This window comes from Semicossyphus pulcher, unplaced genomic scaffold (genome assembly GCF_022749685.1).
Source record: "Semicossyphus pulcher isolate SPU_LCO1_2020_fin unplaced genomic scaffold, fSemPul1.0.p SCAF_17, whole genome shotgun sequence".
NCBI classification, from domain to species: Eukaryota; Metazoa; Chordata; class Actinopteri; order Labriformes; family Labridae; genus Semicossyphus; species Semicossyphus pulcher.
Window position 1 is genome coordinate 26,524,547 of NW_027211681.1, and position 18,913 is coordinate 26,543,459.

At 42.5% G+C, this 18,913-nt stretch overlaps 1 protein-coding gene across 3 annotated transcripts in view; it reads left to right on the top strand.

The window, feature by feature from the left end:
• LOC138594394 (CREB3 regulatory factor-like) overlaps window positions 1-18,913 on the top strand; it is a 39,311-nt gene that overhangs the window by 7,310 nt on the left and 13,088 nt on the right. For all 3 annotated transcript variants that reach the window (XM_069665467.1, XM_069665466.1, XM_069665468.1), the window contains 6 exons: window positions 2,034-2,110; window positions 2,198-2,262; window positions 2,402-2,518; window positions 4,761-5,562; window positions 12,968-13,141; window positions 15,495-15,684. In XM_069665467.1, the coding sequence (XP_069521568.1) occupies window positions 2,254-2,262; window positions 2,402-2,518; window positions 4,761-5,562; window positions 12,968-13,141; window positions 15,495-15,684 (1,292 nt within the window). In that variant the 5' untranslated portion in view covers window positions 2,034-2,110; window positions 2,198-2,253. The remainder of the gene's footprint in view (window positions 1-2,033; window positions 2,111-2,197; window positions 2,263-2,401; window positions 2,519-4,760; window positions 5,563-12,967; window positions 13,142-15,494; window positions 15,685-18,913) is intronic.

Consider the following 18,913-nt stretch of genomic DNA (forward strand, 5'->3'; position numbering starts at 1 on the left):
ATGCTACATGAATACTTTGATTCTCCCCACAGTAAAAATTCAACCTTTCATCTGCTGCATTAAAGCTCCTGCGTATGCTATTTTAAATGCTGATTGTTGTCTTTCTCAGGAAATGATTTGTCCTACATTTCTGGCAGCTGAAGCAGCATGTTTTTCATGTTGAATAAATAGATTTATTTATAGCTAGAAACTAGCCAGCAAATGTAAGAAACAATAGCCGTCATTGTTGAACACATAAAAAAAGAGATTTGGTCTCATTAATGTTTAACTTCATAAACTTGGAATAAAAGAAACCCAACAATACAGTAAACAAGAGAAACAAAACAATATCATGGATTACTGTGGTGAAAAGTTTTCTGTTTGAAAACTTAAATAAGTGCTTTATTCTTGATTATAATGACATCTAAATCTTGTTTGTATTTTCTTTACTGCTGTCATCTTTTCTTGATGTTGCAGCCAAACAAACTGCATTCAGTGGCAACTGGCTAATACACACCATGCACCGGAAAGACTCTGAAACCACTTCGACAAATTTATAAGAAACTATAAGATTTTGCAAAAACTTGGTAGCTTGCTGTCCCAACTAGTCGGCGTAATCGACGATGTCGACACTGAAAATGCATCGACATTAATATTTTAAACCGACGCAAGGTTTTTCTGATTTCATGAGTCGTTTTTGGATTGCATCATTGGTTGGCTGAGCAGCTCCACTCAACGTAACGCAGTTCTTAAACGGCGGTGGCAGCAGCAGGGACCGACTCGGCTCAGAACGTGAACGTTTCCAAAGGCCCGAGGCTTCGAAAGTATGGGAGTTCTGCAAATTAGTGAGAGAAAAGACAAAAAGAGAAAACACACAGACACTATTCTGGAAGATGGACCGCCATAAAGGCAAATCCACTGTGCGTGTTGTCTATTCATTAGTAGGGAAGCTTTTTAATATCTTTGGTCTGTAGCTGTTTAAACACTCATAGAGCCATACAGTCGTCTGCCTGCTTCCTTAGAAATTCCATTGAATAATTCCAATGAATATTTAAGAAAATGTTTCAGTAAATAACAATTTATTGTCAAAATAAAATGAATTCAATTTTTCACATCATGTTTCTAGTGGAAGTGTAATTTTTAGGAACAATGAACAACATGACAAACAGAAGCAGCTTTCGGCCGAAGCTGCCCTTTGGCTTTTTTAAATTTCTCTATTTAGTGGCTCTCCTGCGTCGTCCTCTCTGTGACCTAAAAATCGATCTCAGCACGCCATCTTGAAGGATGTCTCAATGTTAAATGGAGCCATTAGCGAGGATGCACAGGTGTATCCCTTGCCGAAGTCTTTTTGGCATCTGTGATGTATAAAAAGGGGTGATACACAGTTTAAAAAAACTAACCACACCCACACACAAAACAATGGACAAATGATGCAGCTGTACCACAGATCTCGTTTTAAGTGCTTGTTGCCTCAAACTGGCTCTCCTTATATCTCCTCCTTGCCGTCTATGCTTACACTCAAGATACAAGGTAAGGAGGCGAGGAAAGGAATCAAGAATGTGCAAACATAGAATTGAGAAGAGGCTCTTATGTGTGCAGTGGTTTACGATGTATACGGTAATTAAGCTTTAACGTGAGCTGGGTTAGCCTGAGCTAGCAGGCCACTAGAGAGGCATTTTCTTCCTCCCACTTCAAAGCTTCATCGGTTCATCTCAGCTAACCAACACCACCATGTACTAACAGCAAGCATGCAAGTGTTAAACCACTGTGTCTAATACAGTTAGGACACGGTGACAGGCGTCCTTGTTTGTGCAGTAGCTTGTTCCTCCTCCGAGTCCAGTGTGCTGCTTCCTGTTTGGTGCTCGAGAGGGAGCAACTATCGACAATGTTCCTGTCATTTAACTTTACCACTTACATGAGCCGAGACTACAACTCCAACTCCATGCTTTGTTTACTTTTTGTTTTATTGCTTCAGAATTAGCATCATAGCCTTTGTTGAACCCACGTCTGACTTCCTCCTTCCCTCTCCGTCCTCTGCTTGTTTTTCCCTCCAGGCTGGGAGGCTGAGAGCTGCAGGCCTGCGACATGTGAACAAGCTCCACCCCTTCACCCTCTCAACTCTCAACCTTAGGTAAATTAAACCTCTTCTCTTCTCCGGTCTCCTCCTTATTCCGTCTCAATGTTCAGATCACAACTTGGTTGTGGTTTTTTTTTACAGCAGATCTCACTTGAGCTGACGTTGTGACCGTGACCTGACACCCTCCTGCCTCGGGCATGCCTCAGGTAAAGTAGGAACACCGTGGAAACCTGCAGTTGTTATCACCCACCAGCTTTGAATGAAACCTCTCATGGTCTTCTTTTTTACTATGTGTCTTTCTGTGTGTGTGTGTGTGTGTGTGTGTGTGTGTTTCCTTCCTCTCAGCCGGGTATGAATGGGATGGAGCCTGCGTTTGGCGAGGCCTACGGGGGACATAGGGGTCTGCTGAGCCCCTACCCTCTGGCCATGTCGCCACAAGGGGGCAGGACTGAGTACGACCAGGTAAGACGAAAGTGCGACGAGTCAGTGGCAGTGGCAATATCGATTAAAACGCTTGTTTGTTTAAGAGCAGTGTTGTACGACCCATAATTTTCCAAGGAAATAAGATGGTTGCCTTAAAGTTTTAATGCACTGATAACCTAGTAAGAATCCTTGCCCAGCCCCAGATTTTTAAAGTCATGCCTTACATTGAAACAAAGAAAGAGTCCTTGGATTTCACTAAACAAAACCTTGAAAATATTTGAAAATCTAAAATACGTTTCAGTCGGTATTTTCCCCAGACGCACTGAGGTCAATCAACCCGGAGAAGTTGGGTTATTTCCCAAAAAAACCTTTTTCACTTCACTTTATTTTTACTTCCACAGAAAAGAAACCAAACCTGGTTTGTAATTATCACATAAAAATCCAATCATGCATCTTATATCACATGCAGGCTTAACACAATGCATGCTGGGAGGGTTATTAATACACATACCTAATGCGCCTGCAATCAAATGATCAGCACTCAGTCAATCATCCATCCATCGATTATCTGTACAGCTAGCTTAGCCCAGCTGTCGTTGGGCGGGAGGCGCGGTACACCCTGGATGGATCGCCAGTCAGTCACAGGGCTGACACATAGACAAAGACAACCTTTCCCGCAGGCAATTTAGATTCACCAGTGAACCTAACGAGCAGGTGTTTTGTCTGTGGGAGTAAGCCGGAGTACACACAGAAAGGCCCCTTATGTACGAACTGGAAATCAAACCTGGATCCTTCTAGATGTGAGGCGAGAGCGCTAACCACTGCAGCACCGTGCAGAATTCAGTCAATCATATGACAAGTAATCATAGTTTCACCAAGCTACCCATTTCGTCTTTATTTCCAAAACAGAGTGCACTGTTATTCAAGAGAGCTTCATCCAGGATCACCAACTCAATCCTCAAGTTGCAGCCATTGAACCAAATCAGCTAGATGAGAATTAGCAGGATTATTCTAGTCTGATGAAGGCATTTTAGCCCGCATGTTGACTGACTACATTTTTAGAGCAGTACCCAGGTCTCACAGTAAGCCAGGATCCTGAAAACAAAGAACCTAAATGTAATGTAGCGTTTATTGATCGTTTTAAAACATTCTCACTTTCCTGCTGTGATGAGTCACCGTGCATCCAGTGAAAAATCCCTGTCAATTTGTGCATCCAGGTTTTTCCTCAGTACATCATAAAATTAAGCCAGACTTTGTCACTTGGAGACCTTTGCTTTACAAAAATGAAAATGAAATATGGTCAACTAGTGTAGAATTTTAAAACAGGCTTAAATTGCTACAGACTCGCATGGCGTGCTGTTCCAACCCCAAAACTCAGGTTACCACTTACACTTAACTGTCTGCAACAATCTCTCACTGAGCACCATCAGCGCAGCACACAAACTGGGTTCTGTGTAACAACCAAAGACGTAAAAAAAGATTTTATTAACTTGATAAGATACCAGCTCTTTAATGGCAATGTTCAGTCCACGCCGGGGCGGCTGTGGCTCAGTGGTAGAGTCGGTTGTCTTTCTATCGGAAGGTCAGAGGTTCGATCCCCAGCTACCTCAGTCTACATATTGAAGTGTCCTTGGGCAAGACTCTGAAACCCAAATTGCTCCTGGTGGCATAGCCAGCGGGTATGAATGTGATAAGTGATTGACAGTTGGGCCCTTTAAGTAGCAGCCTCTGCCATCAGTGTATGAATGTGACGTGTAGTGTAAAAGCAGCTTTGAGTGGCCGCAAAGGCTAGAAAAGCACAATATAAGTCCAGTCCTTTTAGATGAAAGGGGAAAAACATGACATGAGCAAGAATACACACGTTTATATTACAGATGATTCTGTCTTGGCATGTTTGCCTTTGTAATGCTGAACTGATTCATATGTGTGTTGAGCTTTCCATGTGTACCTTGAAGGCTGCCGCCAGTGTTCTTGTTATTTTTACAGCATGTAGGCATTCAGAAGGAGCTGTCTGAGTCTGCAGCTGTATGTGTAGATGATTTAGAATATGATGGATTTTATGAAAGATTAATTTCATTCCTGTGAATAAACATGCTTTATCTGCAGTTCTTGTTCTAAACAAGCTCCTGAAGCTAAAATGCTGCCTGGAAAGAAAAGTTTAATTACAAACAGCAGGCAAATATTTTATTACTGACCTCCTCCTGTAATATTTACAGTACATGCTGACAAATCATGCAGGAGTGATGGTAAAGCTAAACAGTATATCTCTGTCTCCTTATAGAGCGTGCTCCTCATGCTGGGCTCCCCAGCATCGCCACGGAAACGTCCCTTTGAGTTGCTAAGCGACCTGGTGGATGACGGCGGCTTCGGCGAGGACCTGCACCCGGAGCGCTGGGACGTGTCAGCGCTGGACGAGATGGCGCGTTACACCAAGCTGGGCCTTGGGGTGGGAGGGGAGCTGCTGGCCTGCTCCGAGGAGGCCGTGCTGATTGGCCGCTGGGGGAGGAGCGGGGAGGAGCTACAGCAGCATGAGGAGGATGAGGAAGAGGAGAGGAGGCGGAGGACCAGTCACAAGGCACCTGATCCTGTCACCCAGGCAGCAGGGCGGGAGAAGGAGGGGCGTGTGTTTGTTTCCACAACAACAGAGAGGGAGTTATGTGTTGCAGGAAGAGGTGGACAGGATGGGGGGTTGTTGAGGGAGCGCACAGTGGAGGTTTATCAGGTGGAGCAGCAGGAGGAAGAAGAGGAGGTGGTGGCTGCATCAGCTGCAGGTTTGGCTCTGGAGCACTGCAGCGAGGAACACAACTACTCCCTCAGCAAGGGAGAGGAGCTGGGTGCAGGGACCGGACACACATCCCAGACAGAGGAGGAGGTGCAGGCGAGGGAGGCGCAGCAGGAAGTGCATGGAAGAGAGGAGAGCCAGGCCAAGACTGAGCTAGATCTGGAGGAGGAGGAGGAGGAGGAACAGGAGGAAGAGGAGGACGACGAAGAGGAAGAGGAGGAGGAGGAGGAAGAAGAAGAAGAGGGGGCGGAGGAAACGGCAGTGGAAGCAGAGCTCTCCAGCTCCTCGGAGACTGAATGTGGTGAGTCCTGTTTTCAGTTTGTCTGTAGGAGTGCGGGGGGGGGGGGGGGGGGGGCATCTCAGCTCTGCCCACAGGGAAACCATCAGAGTCTGTCTCAGGTCCAGGCGAGACCTCGGACCGCCCGGTGGTGCGACGCGGCTGGCTGAGCACAGGCACATTACATACCAAAGTTTCTAGTGTAATTCCAAACATGCACACATGCAGCTTCAGTTTGAGAGTTATGAAACAGCTTTGAGGGCTGCAGTCTCTTCATGTATTCAAAGACCATGTGTAACCACAACGCTGCCTTTGTCTTTGTTAGCAGGGTTGTAGTTGAACATTTGAAATGTGTTCATGGAAGTTGATACTGATTGTTAAACAGCCGTCTCTGTACAAATGGATTTTTAAGCAGCTTCAGATGAAACACAAACATGCAGCAACAGACTGAAGCATTCAGCCGATGGCTCGTTACCAAAAGTCCTGACTCATTATCTTGTTATACCACACTTATCTGTTATTGAGCAAATCTGTAGGTACCAAATAGAACTCAAAACACTTTCCAGATGAGTTACTTGCAATTAGTTTGATAAAAGATTAATTGTCCAAGCTATTGTTCAAGCAAACATGGCAGTGGGCATCATGTTGTCTGTCCCATTCTTTTTAATGCAATATCTCAAGAACTCCTTGAGGGACTACCTAAAAAATCTGGACCACCTCGACTTGGACACGCCCATCCCATTGTTGACCATTTTGAGAGGGGTCTGGCTGCAGACCTGCACTCTCAGGTGGGTTCCGTTGCAGCCGCCGCTGTCAGGCCTCCTCCACTGTCAGGCCTCCTCCACTGTCAGGCCCAGAAATGGTTACAAGAAATTACAAAATAAAATCGGCTAGACGCTTCTGGTTTAACCGCTGATATAGGAACGCAATAAATTACAAAATGTGATTGTGTAGATACTTCCGGTTTTAGTGTTTTAGTCACTTATATATTTCAAATTAAAATGTAAATTAAATTAATTATTGGCCTTTAATTCCTCTACAGGTCTTCAGGTTTACAGTACGAGTAGACATATTAGGTTCTTGTGTCCGACAAAATACTGACAGTGGTCTGTTGAGCTGACTTCAGCAAAACGCTGAACTATGTTATTTTCAAAGGGGAAATCTGAATGAGAAGTGTGTTATGTTAGAAAGAGAAGAGAGCCGTAAGCTCCAGCTGCAGACTAAACAAGCTTTATTTTTTTGTATAAATTTGCATCATTCTCTCCTGTTTATCCCACGTTTTAACAGAGTACATCAATAGTGAGGGTAAATAAGATAAGGTAATAGTAAAACAATTGAAACATATATAACTAAAATGCTAAATCTGGAAGTATCTACCCGATTTTATTTTGCAATTTCTCGCGTCCATTTCTGGGCCTGACAGCGGAGGAGGCCTGACAGCGGAGGAGGCCTGACAGTGGAGGCTGCAACGACCTGAGAGTTCAGGCCTGCAGCCAGACTGTCTTTTCAATTTCTCAGTAATGCCTGAAGGGCATTTATACCATGTGGTTTATTTGTATTTATCGGTCTGAAAGAACATTCTGCTGGTGGCTCATTATCTTGTTAAATCGCACTTATCTGTCATTGATAAATACTATAGCAGCCACGTATTACTAAAAACTCTCTCCAGGGTTAGTTAAAGTTGAGATCATTTTGCTAATTGATTCATCTTAAGAGACGACACCAAACTGTTGCCTACATGGAGGCATAATGTTTTCAGGAAGTCTGTCTGTCCCATTCTTGTGAACGCAACATCTTAGGATTGACTGGAGGGTTTTTCTCCCAATTTGGCACCGTTGTCTGCTCAGACTCAAGGATTAATCACACTTTTGTGTTCAGAGGTCAAAGGTCACTGGGATCTTTCAAAAATAATTTATGGCCACAACCAAAAAAAATAAATTACATTTTGACACAATTTCACACAAATGACTAACAGGACAAAATAATGAAGTGATATAATCTGGCCAAAAGGTCAACAGTTTCCTGGACATGGTTCTTGTCCCAGTCTGAATGGGATATTTCAGGAATGCCACTTGGACTCAAGGATGAACTGATTCAGATTTTGGAGGTCACATCTTGCAAACTTGTGTGGACGTTGTATCTCAGCAACTCCTGTAGGGAATTTTATACTTTTACATTTTTTTATCCATCAGAGAGACCGGCTCTACCTGCTGTTAATAAGCAGACAACCTCATTGCTCTCAAATGGAGTACCTGTTCTGTTCTTGTCGGAAGGGTCTACTGACATTCACATCCTCAAACTGTGGTCGGTGCTCTCCCTTTTAGGTCTTCATATTCCCCTCCCACTTCCTCTTTTATTTTTAGCATGATGTATTCTTTCCAGTATCTAAAACATACCAAAATATTTAGTCCCAGCCACATTTACTCTGTAATCCTGTGTGAAATACTGATGGATGTGAACTGCTACTTGACTGGTCGGAGGAAGCATAAAGCTGTGAGTTGTTTGACCCAGTTTTAACTTCTCACGTTTGCTGTTTCTCACAGTAAACTGATTCTCTACGGGTGTGCTGTTGGGACAAAACATTCCCACCTTTTTTCATTCTTTCTGACACATTAATGATGAACAATTACTGAGGAGAGTAATAGGGAGCTCAATTTAGAATTGAAATAATAGTTCCTGGCTGACCTGGTGCCCTGTATTGTCCTGGTTCTGTAGCTTTGACCTTTAACCTCCCTTCATACTATCCATTCAAACAGACTTTCTTACTGGATAGAATCTACAACACCCCCTTGCTCCATGTTAATGTGCATCTAAGGAGGACGAGTGCACAGAGCCGTGTGTACCGTTGATGTATTTTTTTCCACCTGGAGGCAGTTGGCCTTTTACAATCATATTTCTGTATTTTGAAACTAAATATCAATCTATACTTGACTTCTTTTTCATGAACAGAATAAATAAAGAATTAAGAGTTTCACTACAAGATTTTTTCTTGGTATTTTAGACGAGGCATCGGCATATTTTTGAATATATGAGTGTTTCTAAATTCATGGCCATGGCCCAAGAAATAAATATCTTCCTCAAGGCTTCACGGTTCTTTTTATAGATTAGTTCTTTTAGTAGTAGGAGATAGTTTAAAAGCCTCTGGAAAAAAATGTTGAAGTGATAAATGAGGAGGAGATAGATACCAGATTTTTATTTTTTCAAACTACAAACTACAGTCCTTATCACCCAGTGTTAAGCAAAGAAAATCCAAGAAACAGTCACCTATTAATCTGCTGATTCTTCACTCATGTGTCAGTCATGTGGTGCGGGTTGACTGTTTGCCCTGTTAAAACAGATGCATATTGTCTTTTTAAGCTCTGCCTCACTACACATTTTTTGCATTATAAATTTAAAAAGGTTTGGATGTTTAGGAATAAGATAATCCGTTATTAATTCCCTGATGGGTAAATCTGGCAGCACCAAAACAGATATACCAATAAACAGAGAGGGGTTTAACTACCTAGTTGCATTATGGGATTAGTAGGATCTAGGGCTGCACAATTATGGCCAAAATGACAATCACGATTATTTTGATCAAATTTGAGATCAGGATTATTAACCATGATTATTTATTTATTTTAGTGCTGCATTCCAGCTCATGTACACATTTTGCATCAAACTAAGACTTCAAATTATTTTACATGAATTTGGTGCATCATGGGTCATTTCAGTGTGTCTTTGGGAGTTGGGTGGTTGCTGTTAAGGATGTCTGACTTGACGCTGGACGAGGACGGGGAGTAGCTCGTTCTTCCTCTCGGCCTTCACACACTCATCATGCTGCACTGTGCTGTTTTTTCAGCTGCATGAACGAGTGAGTTGTGTTGATTTGCGGCGCAGACGCAGGTTTCATGACCTCTTTGCTGATTATTGTTTCTTCTTAACATCACTCGCCCTAATCCTGAAACACCTCCAAACGAGCGATGACGAGCCGTTTCAGGGGACCAGCTCTTCTTCTTCTGTTCCAGACATTGACTTTAGTTTCTCCGACTGTCTATGTTGTTTACTCTTCCTCTCTAAACTGCGAGATAGGCGCTCATCACGAGACATGCCAGCCCCCCCAAAAGTGAAGCCCAAACCTCTCCATCGCCCTCTGGGGGAGTGGCTGTTAGCTCAGGGAGTGCTTGATTTGATATGCAGCAGAGTTTTCTACGGGCAATACGATTTATCAGTCATCACTATATCAGAGACTGAAGGTCAGAACATCTCAGGCTCAGCGGCATCTGTTTTGAACTTTCTGTTTCTAATCTGTGTCTTCAGACCCCAACAACTATTTTGATAAATCACTGCAGTGGTCCCTTGTTGTAATTAATTAAGATATTGTGCTAATTAACATACAGACCAAAGAAAATATTTACTTTAAAGCTGCTTGGCAGGGGTAGAATTTGTTGTAACAAATCCATTAATGTAGAATGAGGCTGCTTTCATGTCTTAATGAACTAAAGCTTGTTCTGCAGATGAAAGATTCTGTTCGCTGTTCGCACAGAGCATCAAAGCAAGGGCTTAAATGTCAGAGGTGACTTCATGTCCAGACTGCAGGCTGTGAAATATACACATGAATATTAGATAACTCACATGTAAACTGACTTCACTTCAGATAACTATCTTTTCCCAGGCTCTCTCTGATCGTCCCCACATTAGATAAACAAATCTCAGGCCTCTTGTTGCAAGGTAATCGAGAGGTCGCTGGCTCGCTCTCAAAGGCCGGACTGGGTCATATTTCTACGGTTGCGACACACTATTGTCGCTCTTTATTGTTGTAGCAGTGTGCGTTTGCCCGGTCGAGCTATTACCATTAGCCTGCGTCGATTGCAAAGTGTGTGTGTGTGTGTGTGTGTGTGTGTGTGTGTGTGTGTGTGTGTGTGTGTGTGTGTGTGTGTGTGTGTGTGTGTGTGTGTGTGTGTGTGTGTGTGTGTGTGTGTGTGTGTGTGTGTGTGTGTGTGTGTGTGTATTAAACAATAAAATAAAGCGCTGTGGAGCAAAAGATGGAGTTAAGGGGGGGAGTGCAGACAATGGCATTTTCTGCAGACTGGACCAGACGTCATGTTGTTACACAAGCCGTGTGTGTGTGTGTGTGTGTGTGTGTGTGAGACATGGTCGGCTAGGGTAGCACCTCATGGTTATTAACTCTCGGTCTGATTTAATCCTGCCTCTTTTTTCCTCAATCGCGTCATATTTTTTCTATATTTTGTAGCTCAGCTCTGGTGAATTTTGAGAGGCGTATCGTCTCTACCCCTGCCGCTGGAGCTTTCCATGTTGTATTATTTATGACACCATTATTCACGGCTTCTGCGGGCCTGAGGCTAATCTTTGGTGACGTGTGTGTCTGTCGTGTAGGTGTCTGTCTCTGAAGCAGCGTGCATGCATGCAGTTCAAGATGATGGTGGCTTTGTCGTTGAGGACATACAGGTTGTGTTTGTGGATTAAGGTTCACAGCAGCGTTTCATATCAGGCAAACGTAAACATTAATACCTGTCAGTTATGATTAGTTTTCATCTGACATATTAACATGCAGGGTATTTCTCTTGTAATAAATCCCCGTATATATGGCTGTCAATGTTTTCCACCAGCGTAATAATAGATGAGAGTCTGTTTTATTTATAAAATATAAATAATATGGGCCTGGAGTATTTATTATACACTTGGATCATTGCCATGCTGGCCCTCTATTACAGGCCAAAACATCAAGTGATTCTAATGCAACATCTGCACCAGATTACCTTTGACATATACACATATTTTTATCATAAAAATGCAAATTAATTCTGCTCAAAGAACTGTACATTTTTTTTGCACAATAATACAAGAGAGATGCTAAATACTAGGAGTTAAAGCTTATTTAAAAGTTGTGTTCCAGCTGAGACTCCTATCATGCATGTAAATGTTGGCAAAATGCCAAAAAAACATCCAACTTTGACCCCCAGCCAAGGCCATGCCCCTTGACGAAAACTCAAACTTTTAATCATTTTTAATCTCCAATGTCTTGTCAATACACTGATTGAGTTTGAAAAAGATCGATTGAAGTCCCTAGGAGGAGTTTGTTAAAGAATGGACCCTGTAAATCGCCCAAAATACGCTTTATTTTGAAATTCAAAGCAAAATGGCTGACTTCCTGTTGGGTTTGAGGTATGGGTGCAAGAGGCTTTTTTGTATGTCTTGACCCTATATATGTACCTACCAAATTTGATACGTGTAGGTCAAAGTAACCTCTACATGGACCCCTTTTTGATGTTTTCTAGGGGGCGCTATGGAGCTTCATACGCCAGGCCACTACAATATCATCTTTTTCGGCAGACCTGATACGCGTATGAAATTTCATGAGTTTTGGGTCACGTTAAAGCTGGCAAATATGCGATTCAGTTGGACAAAGAAAGAATAATAATTCCTTCAATTTAAATAGGGTCCTCGCACCCGTTGGTGCTTGGGCCTAATAATTATTATGAGCTGTATTAATATTGCATATTTTGTAGCTTAAGTGCTTTAATAAGGAAAATGCATGCACAGAGGGACAGAGTGCCATAATAATGAGACTGAAAGTAAAGCCTTGTTCATAATGAAAGTAAGTAAGATGAGCATGAAGATGAAAATAGAATATGTTGCATAAGATTGCTTATAAAACCCTCTGAATAATAAAGTAATAATAAAATATCTCTCTTATCTTCAGATAATGGCTTTGAAAAAAGTATTACACAGCTGCTTTCAGTCTGCAGCAGATGAAACTAAAAGTCGTCCCAGACGGAGATACTGTAATCTCTCTAATCTGTGGGAGATGTTATGAAATGTTTTATCATCACAGGTCAGTCAGAGTTTAAACAAACTCTTGGACGGCTCAGCAGCTCTCTCTCTCTCTCCTATACTTTTGTTATTTGTGTTTCAGTGCAGTCAGTGTGCTTCAAAGTGAAACAGAAACAGAAGATACGATCAGACGTGAAAAGAGAAACAAAGCAAAAGAGGAAAAAAACCTTTAGTAAACTGCTGACAGTAAATACTTTATGTTGTGGTCGTCTTTAGCCGGAGTGTAGTGAGTGATGTGTCTCTGGTGGGCCAACATCAGACGGAAATATGTCCACCATGATTTAATAGATTGCAATGAGACTTGGAAAAGACATTCATGGAGGATGAATTATAATCAAATCATAAGGTTTTGACTGAACTTGTCCAGTCAACTTCTTGATGACATTGTCAAACGCCACTTTTCCATGATGAAATCTTCCTGTCCTTCCTTCCCTTTCTGCACCCTGTGGCCAAAACGAGGGACGACCGCCACGTGAATCTGTGCACACTTTCCTTCGCACCAGCGCGTTATTTGTGACACAACACAAGAAAAGTCTTCCCTATATTCGCATCAGTGCAAACTTCTAATTGTGTGTGTGGATGTGTTTCCCCTCAGAGGTCGAGGCCGAGCCAGTGAGGCAGGCAGGCGAGCGCCCGTCGAAGCGACGATGTTTCTGGGAGTACCGACGCGCTCGAGAGTCGGCCACAAAGAAGAAGCTGGGCGGAGACGTCCACTGGTCTCTGTCCTGGAGCTCCAGCACTCTGCCCAGCACGCTGTACCGCAGAGAGGGTGAGAGCACCATCACAGTGCTGACTTATTCACTATCATAGTGGTGAAACAATAACAATATTTAGAGATAAATCGATGAGCAAGACTTTAATCTTAATGACTGTAATTAAGATCTAATCAGACAGATAACTGATGGATGTTAGTTGCAGCATTTATTACATAGAGGTTAGTTGAGAAATGAGAGCGTAAAGATCCAGTGGATGGGAGTCTTTAAGCAGCAGGCGTCATTAGAACGACACTCACACCGCAGCTGAAGTGTCCCATTTCTTTTCTCTCATGTGACACACACAGGGACCCTCCGGCATGTGCCCTACATACAACTTTTATGTCAAAATCTGAATTTTTCATCACTTGATAAGTGAATCTGACATCAGGCTCGACTGTAGCTGTGCAGCCGTTTGTCAGCTTGTGTTCTTCAGAAGAATCAAAGGAAATACAGTCCACATCAACGTCGCAGCGCTGCCTCCTCAAAACATTTTACATTTGTTACATCTTCTGCAGCTGCTTCTTCTTACATTTCATTGAGATATGACAAGCTCGATGTCATTATTGTGGCTGCGTGATTTCATAAAAAAATCCAGATGTCTTTATTATCATTTAATAAAAATGTCTCGATGACAAACCATGGCCATTTGTGACCTTGGCAAGAATTGCAGTTCTGCTATTTGACATCCCGGGCCCTGCTTGTACATATTTGGGTGTCTAAATTACTAAAAGTACAAAAAGTTTTGGGACTGCTCCAGCGAAACAGGCTGTAACGGCTGCCATGTAATCCCTAGCAAATGCACCAAATCAAAGTTGCCTCCACTAATTGATTCTTATTCTAAGTGTCTGACAACAAAACAGAAAGAATCCCTACAGAGTAACACCTTAAAGTAAGAGCTTGAACATCTATCTCTAACCCCTCGATTCTACAGGATCCGTCTCCGGCACGTTCAGTGTGCGCCGCAACCTCCAGAGTCGATCGCGGCCATTCTAGTCAATGCTCGTGATTCCACAGCACGCGCCGCGGTCAGTCTCCGATACACGCTGGGTCTATTTCTGACGGAGGCCACTTTAAACACGCATCAAGCTGGACAGAGCAGATCGTTCGAAACAGGAAGTCACACATGAAAGCAGCATACAGCATCTGGTCATTTCAAAATAAAACATCATGTACAGACCGGTACAGACTCCCGTTTTTTTCCGTTTATTTTAAGATCAACACACTCAAATCTTGAAAAAAGAACACGGGAGTGGCTGGCTTGGATCTGTCAGTCGGTGTTCATGTGTAACTCTGGTCTTTCAAATGATTTTTCAGGTCTTACCAGGGCTGCTCGATTATGGCCAGATCCATAATCACAGTTGTTTTGGTCAATAATTGCGATCACGATTTTAGAAAATTATTATTCGTTGACTTTGGAACAGCAACCATTTAACTTTTTTCTTAAAAGAGGGTCTTTCACAGAGTGTTTTCTTGAACTTCAAACATTATTCAACTGAAAAACTCGTATTATGATAAATGAATACATAAATAAATAAAATCATTTCAGGTGATTAAACAAATTGGCCGTGTTCCTTTCCGGTGCAGACATCATCGTGTCACAAATCTCGCTCCTCGTCAGGCTCATTGATGAAGCCAACGTGTTTCCAAACAGCAGAATTACTTTTACCTTTCTTGTTGACCAAATGCTCTCGCTCCGTCATCTCGGCTCGGACTGAGCTACATGCCACTGCAGCCTGGCGAGTGAGTGTGGGCGGGGCCTCACTGCTAAGGGGAAGGGGTGCGCTGGATTTATATCACAGGACTAAACGAGAGTGTTGTTGCAAAACACAGTGCGGCATAATAATCCTTTTAACTCGATTATTTTTGTTAATAATCGTTGGAAGCCAAAATCAGTATTGAAATTAAAATTTGATTAATTGAGCAGCCCCAGATCTTCAAACAAAAAGACTCTGGTTGCCTTGAAGCAACAGACGTTACAACAAAAAGCATCTTACTCTTTAACAAAAACATCTATCTCTGTAGTGATCAATTGTTGTCAGACACTTAGAAGAACAATCAGGGCCTGTCGGTGACAAAAACAAGAACTTTTATCCCCCAAGGACTGTGATGCAGCACTTACAGCTCACAGCGGGTTGAAGCGATCTTCTAGAGATAATTTTTAAAACTTTTCGTACCAATTCATGAAGCCCCAAAATATGTAAAACATTGGTTGAGGTTTATTAAAACAAGAATTCCCATTTGAGACAAAGTGTCTGAAACCAGAATAAAATTGGGCTTACAGACAATTCAAGCTGGTTTGAAGTTGTTTAAATGAGGATTGAAAGGCTTTTTAAGACGGATATTAAATGTACTCTGTCCTTTGTCCAGGCAAAAAAGGACGCCGCAAAGCTCGCAAGACAGACGCCAGCGACTTGACACCAAACCCGCAGAAGCTCCACAACATCGGGGAGCAGCTGCAGAAGCTAAACGCTGCCATCGATGGCATGGGTCCGGTCAACGACCTGCCCGCGGTGGCCCGAGCCCGGTCTCGTAAGGAGAAGAACAAGCTCGCCTCCAGGTAACCACCTCCACTTTACTACCCTCATACGTCTTCTGCACCAAGTCAGAGCCGTGGAGACTTCCTGTATTGATTTTTATCAAGCATGAGTGGGCATTTTGAGAGTTTTTTTACACGGCGTTTTTATATTGTTTGCAGGAGAAAATCCTGCAGGGCTTTACTACTGAGTATCCACCATCTTTAGCCTTCTTGAGTTTCAAATATGTGGTGCGTTTAAATAGTTGACCTTCTAATGGCGTTTCTGGAGGACACGGAGACAGAAGAATACATTGAGAAAAATATTGTGAATTTGAAGCATGGTTGGTTTGACGTGAGTGGAAAATGTTCTCAAGTATCTTACATTTTATTTTGTTGAAGTGTCAGAAAGCATTTGATTTCAACTCTTCCTCGGTGGAACACGGCGTACAATACAGAAGATGACCTTTAAAATCCCGGCCTCTGAGGAATCTGCGGTGAAAAGCTTTTATCTAATTTAAATTTACATTCAAAGACATCCAAAACATGTCCCTGAGGATGAAACACACAACACAAAGGACTTTTGAAATGTAGGTCAGGAGTGTATTTTTGGGTTGATTGCTCCTTTTTTTTAATTAGTTTACTTTAAAAAATGAGTATGATGGAATAAATGAAGGAAAAATAGGAGGAAAACAACAAAGCAGATGGGATGGATGGAGCAGGATGAAAGGCTGAATGGAAGGAAATCAGGGCAGGATTTAGGAGGCAGATGAGGAGGGAGACGAGGGTCATAGAGAGTTCATCCGCGAAGGGGAGTCAAAAGGGAGGGGGAGAAAAATTTTAAGGAATGGGACATTATTACAGACGGTTAAAGGAGGAGGGGGACTCTGGGAATATCTTATTATTCCAAACATATTAAACATGACTCAAACAGCAGATAGAAAGTTGAGGAGGGTTAAAGAAAAGCAGGAGGGAGAGTCGGCTTACAGTTAAAGTTTTGTGTACTTTCCTCTTACTGTAATGTGACTGAGTTCATGGTTTGATTTAATATGCAGGAATTTCATCTGTGAAGAGTCACATCTTTTTGTTCTGTCACAGTCGAGCCTGCCTGAGAAGAGGTCAGAGTCAGCTGTGGGATTATTTTAACCGCCTCCAGTCGCTCTCATTCTTTTCTCAATCTTGTCAAAAACAATCTGCCCGGGGCGTTCAGTCAACTAGGAGGAAAGAAATTGCTGAAATGCTCAGAGAAAAAGCACAGTTACATGTGGAAAGTTATCCCGACTAAGCGAGAACGCACAATAGTCTCTTACTAGTTACACTAGTAGATTGATATCAGTTGAATCTGTGTGTTAAGGGAAGAGACTGTTTCAAGGCATGTTTAGCTTAGCTTAAAGATAATAAGCAGGTGCAAACTGTTTGCCCAGCTCCATCAAAGGTGCTTCAAACTGCTAATGTACACGTTGTATAAGAGCTGTCCTGATCTCTTCTCCTGTGTGGTCTCTTGGTGGTGGAAGAGTTTCCAAACTCAGTATGGTCATCAGAATCTCTGCATCTGCAAAAATTAGCTTAACGTCCTGACAGTTAGCTTCAGAACTCACCACCTCTTCCAGGAATATTTACTCCCCTAATATGCATTTAACATGCAAGAAAACTAAACATGCAAGAGTGGTTAGCTTGCATACTGGAGCTATTTACTAATCTCTATGTACAAGGACGTACATTTCCAGGAGAGAAAGTGTTGTGGTTTCCATTTGAACTACGCTTGTAGTCTGAGTAATATTGACCAATCGTGTATCAGCTGGCTGTGGCGTATGCAGGAAAAACACTTGGCTCAACAGGGTGAAGTTAATCTTGGTTATTTTTTTTGTTTGTTTTTACTTTATTTCCTGCATCCTGTTTCCTTTATGTAAGCTTTGACATCATTTCTAAATGTATGCAATCCCGGTCTGCTGGTATATAAACTGCTCCAGTAAATAAATGCAAAAAGGTTTGAAGTCTGTCTTTAGACAGGACTTGATGGTGGTAGAAATATGATCCTAAACTTATGATCCTATTAGTGATCAAGGAGAAGAAGAAGACATACTTTATTAATCCCTGAAGGGGAATTCAATTTGTTTGTACAAACATGCTAGACACACAGGCCCGAAATACACACATGCACAAACAGCACCCTATGGACATGCACTAATGGAGAGATGTCAGAGTGAGGGGGCTGCACATGGACATGCGCCCCGAGCAGTGGGGGATTCGGTGCCTTGCTCAAGGACCCCTCTGCAATGCCCAGGAAAAGAACTGGCACCTCTCCCGCTACCAGCCTCAATTCCACGCTTGGTCCGTACCAGGACTTTAACCGGCCACCCTCCGGTTCTTTAGCAAAGTCCCTACAGACTGAGCTGCCATCTACCCCAAGAATGCACTGCATGGCCAAACCTTCTCCACATTTTCTGTCCCACCTGTTGTTGTTAACTCCTGGTAGGAAAGCAATTAAGCATCTTCCCCAAATGTATGAGTATTTTAACCTTTAGAATAATGAAGTTGTCTGTCAGAAAGCTCCCAGTGGAATCTGTAAATAGCCTCTTTAATAATGTCCCCTGTGCAACATTTTCCACATCGCAGTGACAGTGCTCCTTCTGAGTTTGTTCCTTCCCTAAAGACACAGCTACCATGGCAGGTTGGTTTGATCTCTAAAATATGTGTAGAAAGAAACTCCAAGTATCTTGAAGACAAAGCACAGCAGCCATTTTCCAAACCCATCAAAGCACCAGAAGCTTTAAATTTGGTGAATATGTTTTTCCTTCCTTCCAGGCAGCCACTGGTTCCTCCTCCTTCAGCATGACAATTAAATCAATTTGCAGCTGTAGGTGATCCATCTAGATGAACAGCATGTCTGCTTGGCGGCTATTTTTGGTTCTGCATAATGAACCGAGGCTGTTTCCAAAACCATTGTTTTTGGGGCTTGTGGGAAGGTAGGAAAACAAATTTACAATATACAAAATCTGTTGTACATGTAGGAAAGTACTCTCGTAGTGATTAGGAACAGCAAAGTTGTTGCATGCTAGTCTTCATCCTCCCTGAAGAGGCTGGGACTGTGGTGCAAATTGAAGAGGAAATTGTGGTTGAGAGGCAATTTGAAATGCAAAGTCGAGTCTAACACTACATCCTGCAAATGTCTTGTTTCGCTGACTCACAGCTGCAAGAAAATAGAAATTCTCTGCATGCTCGAAAGAAAAGTCCCATGAGATGCATTAATATTTAAAACGCATTGATTGATTTA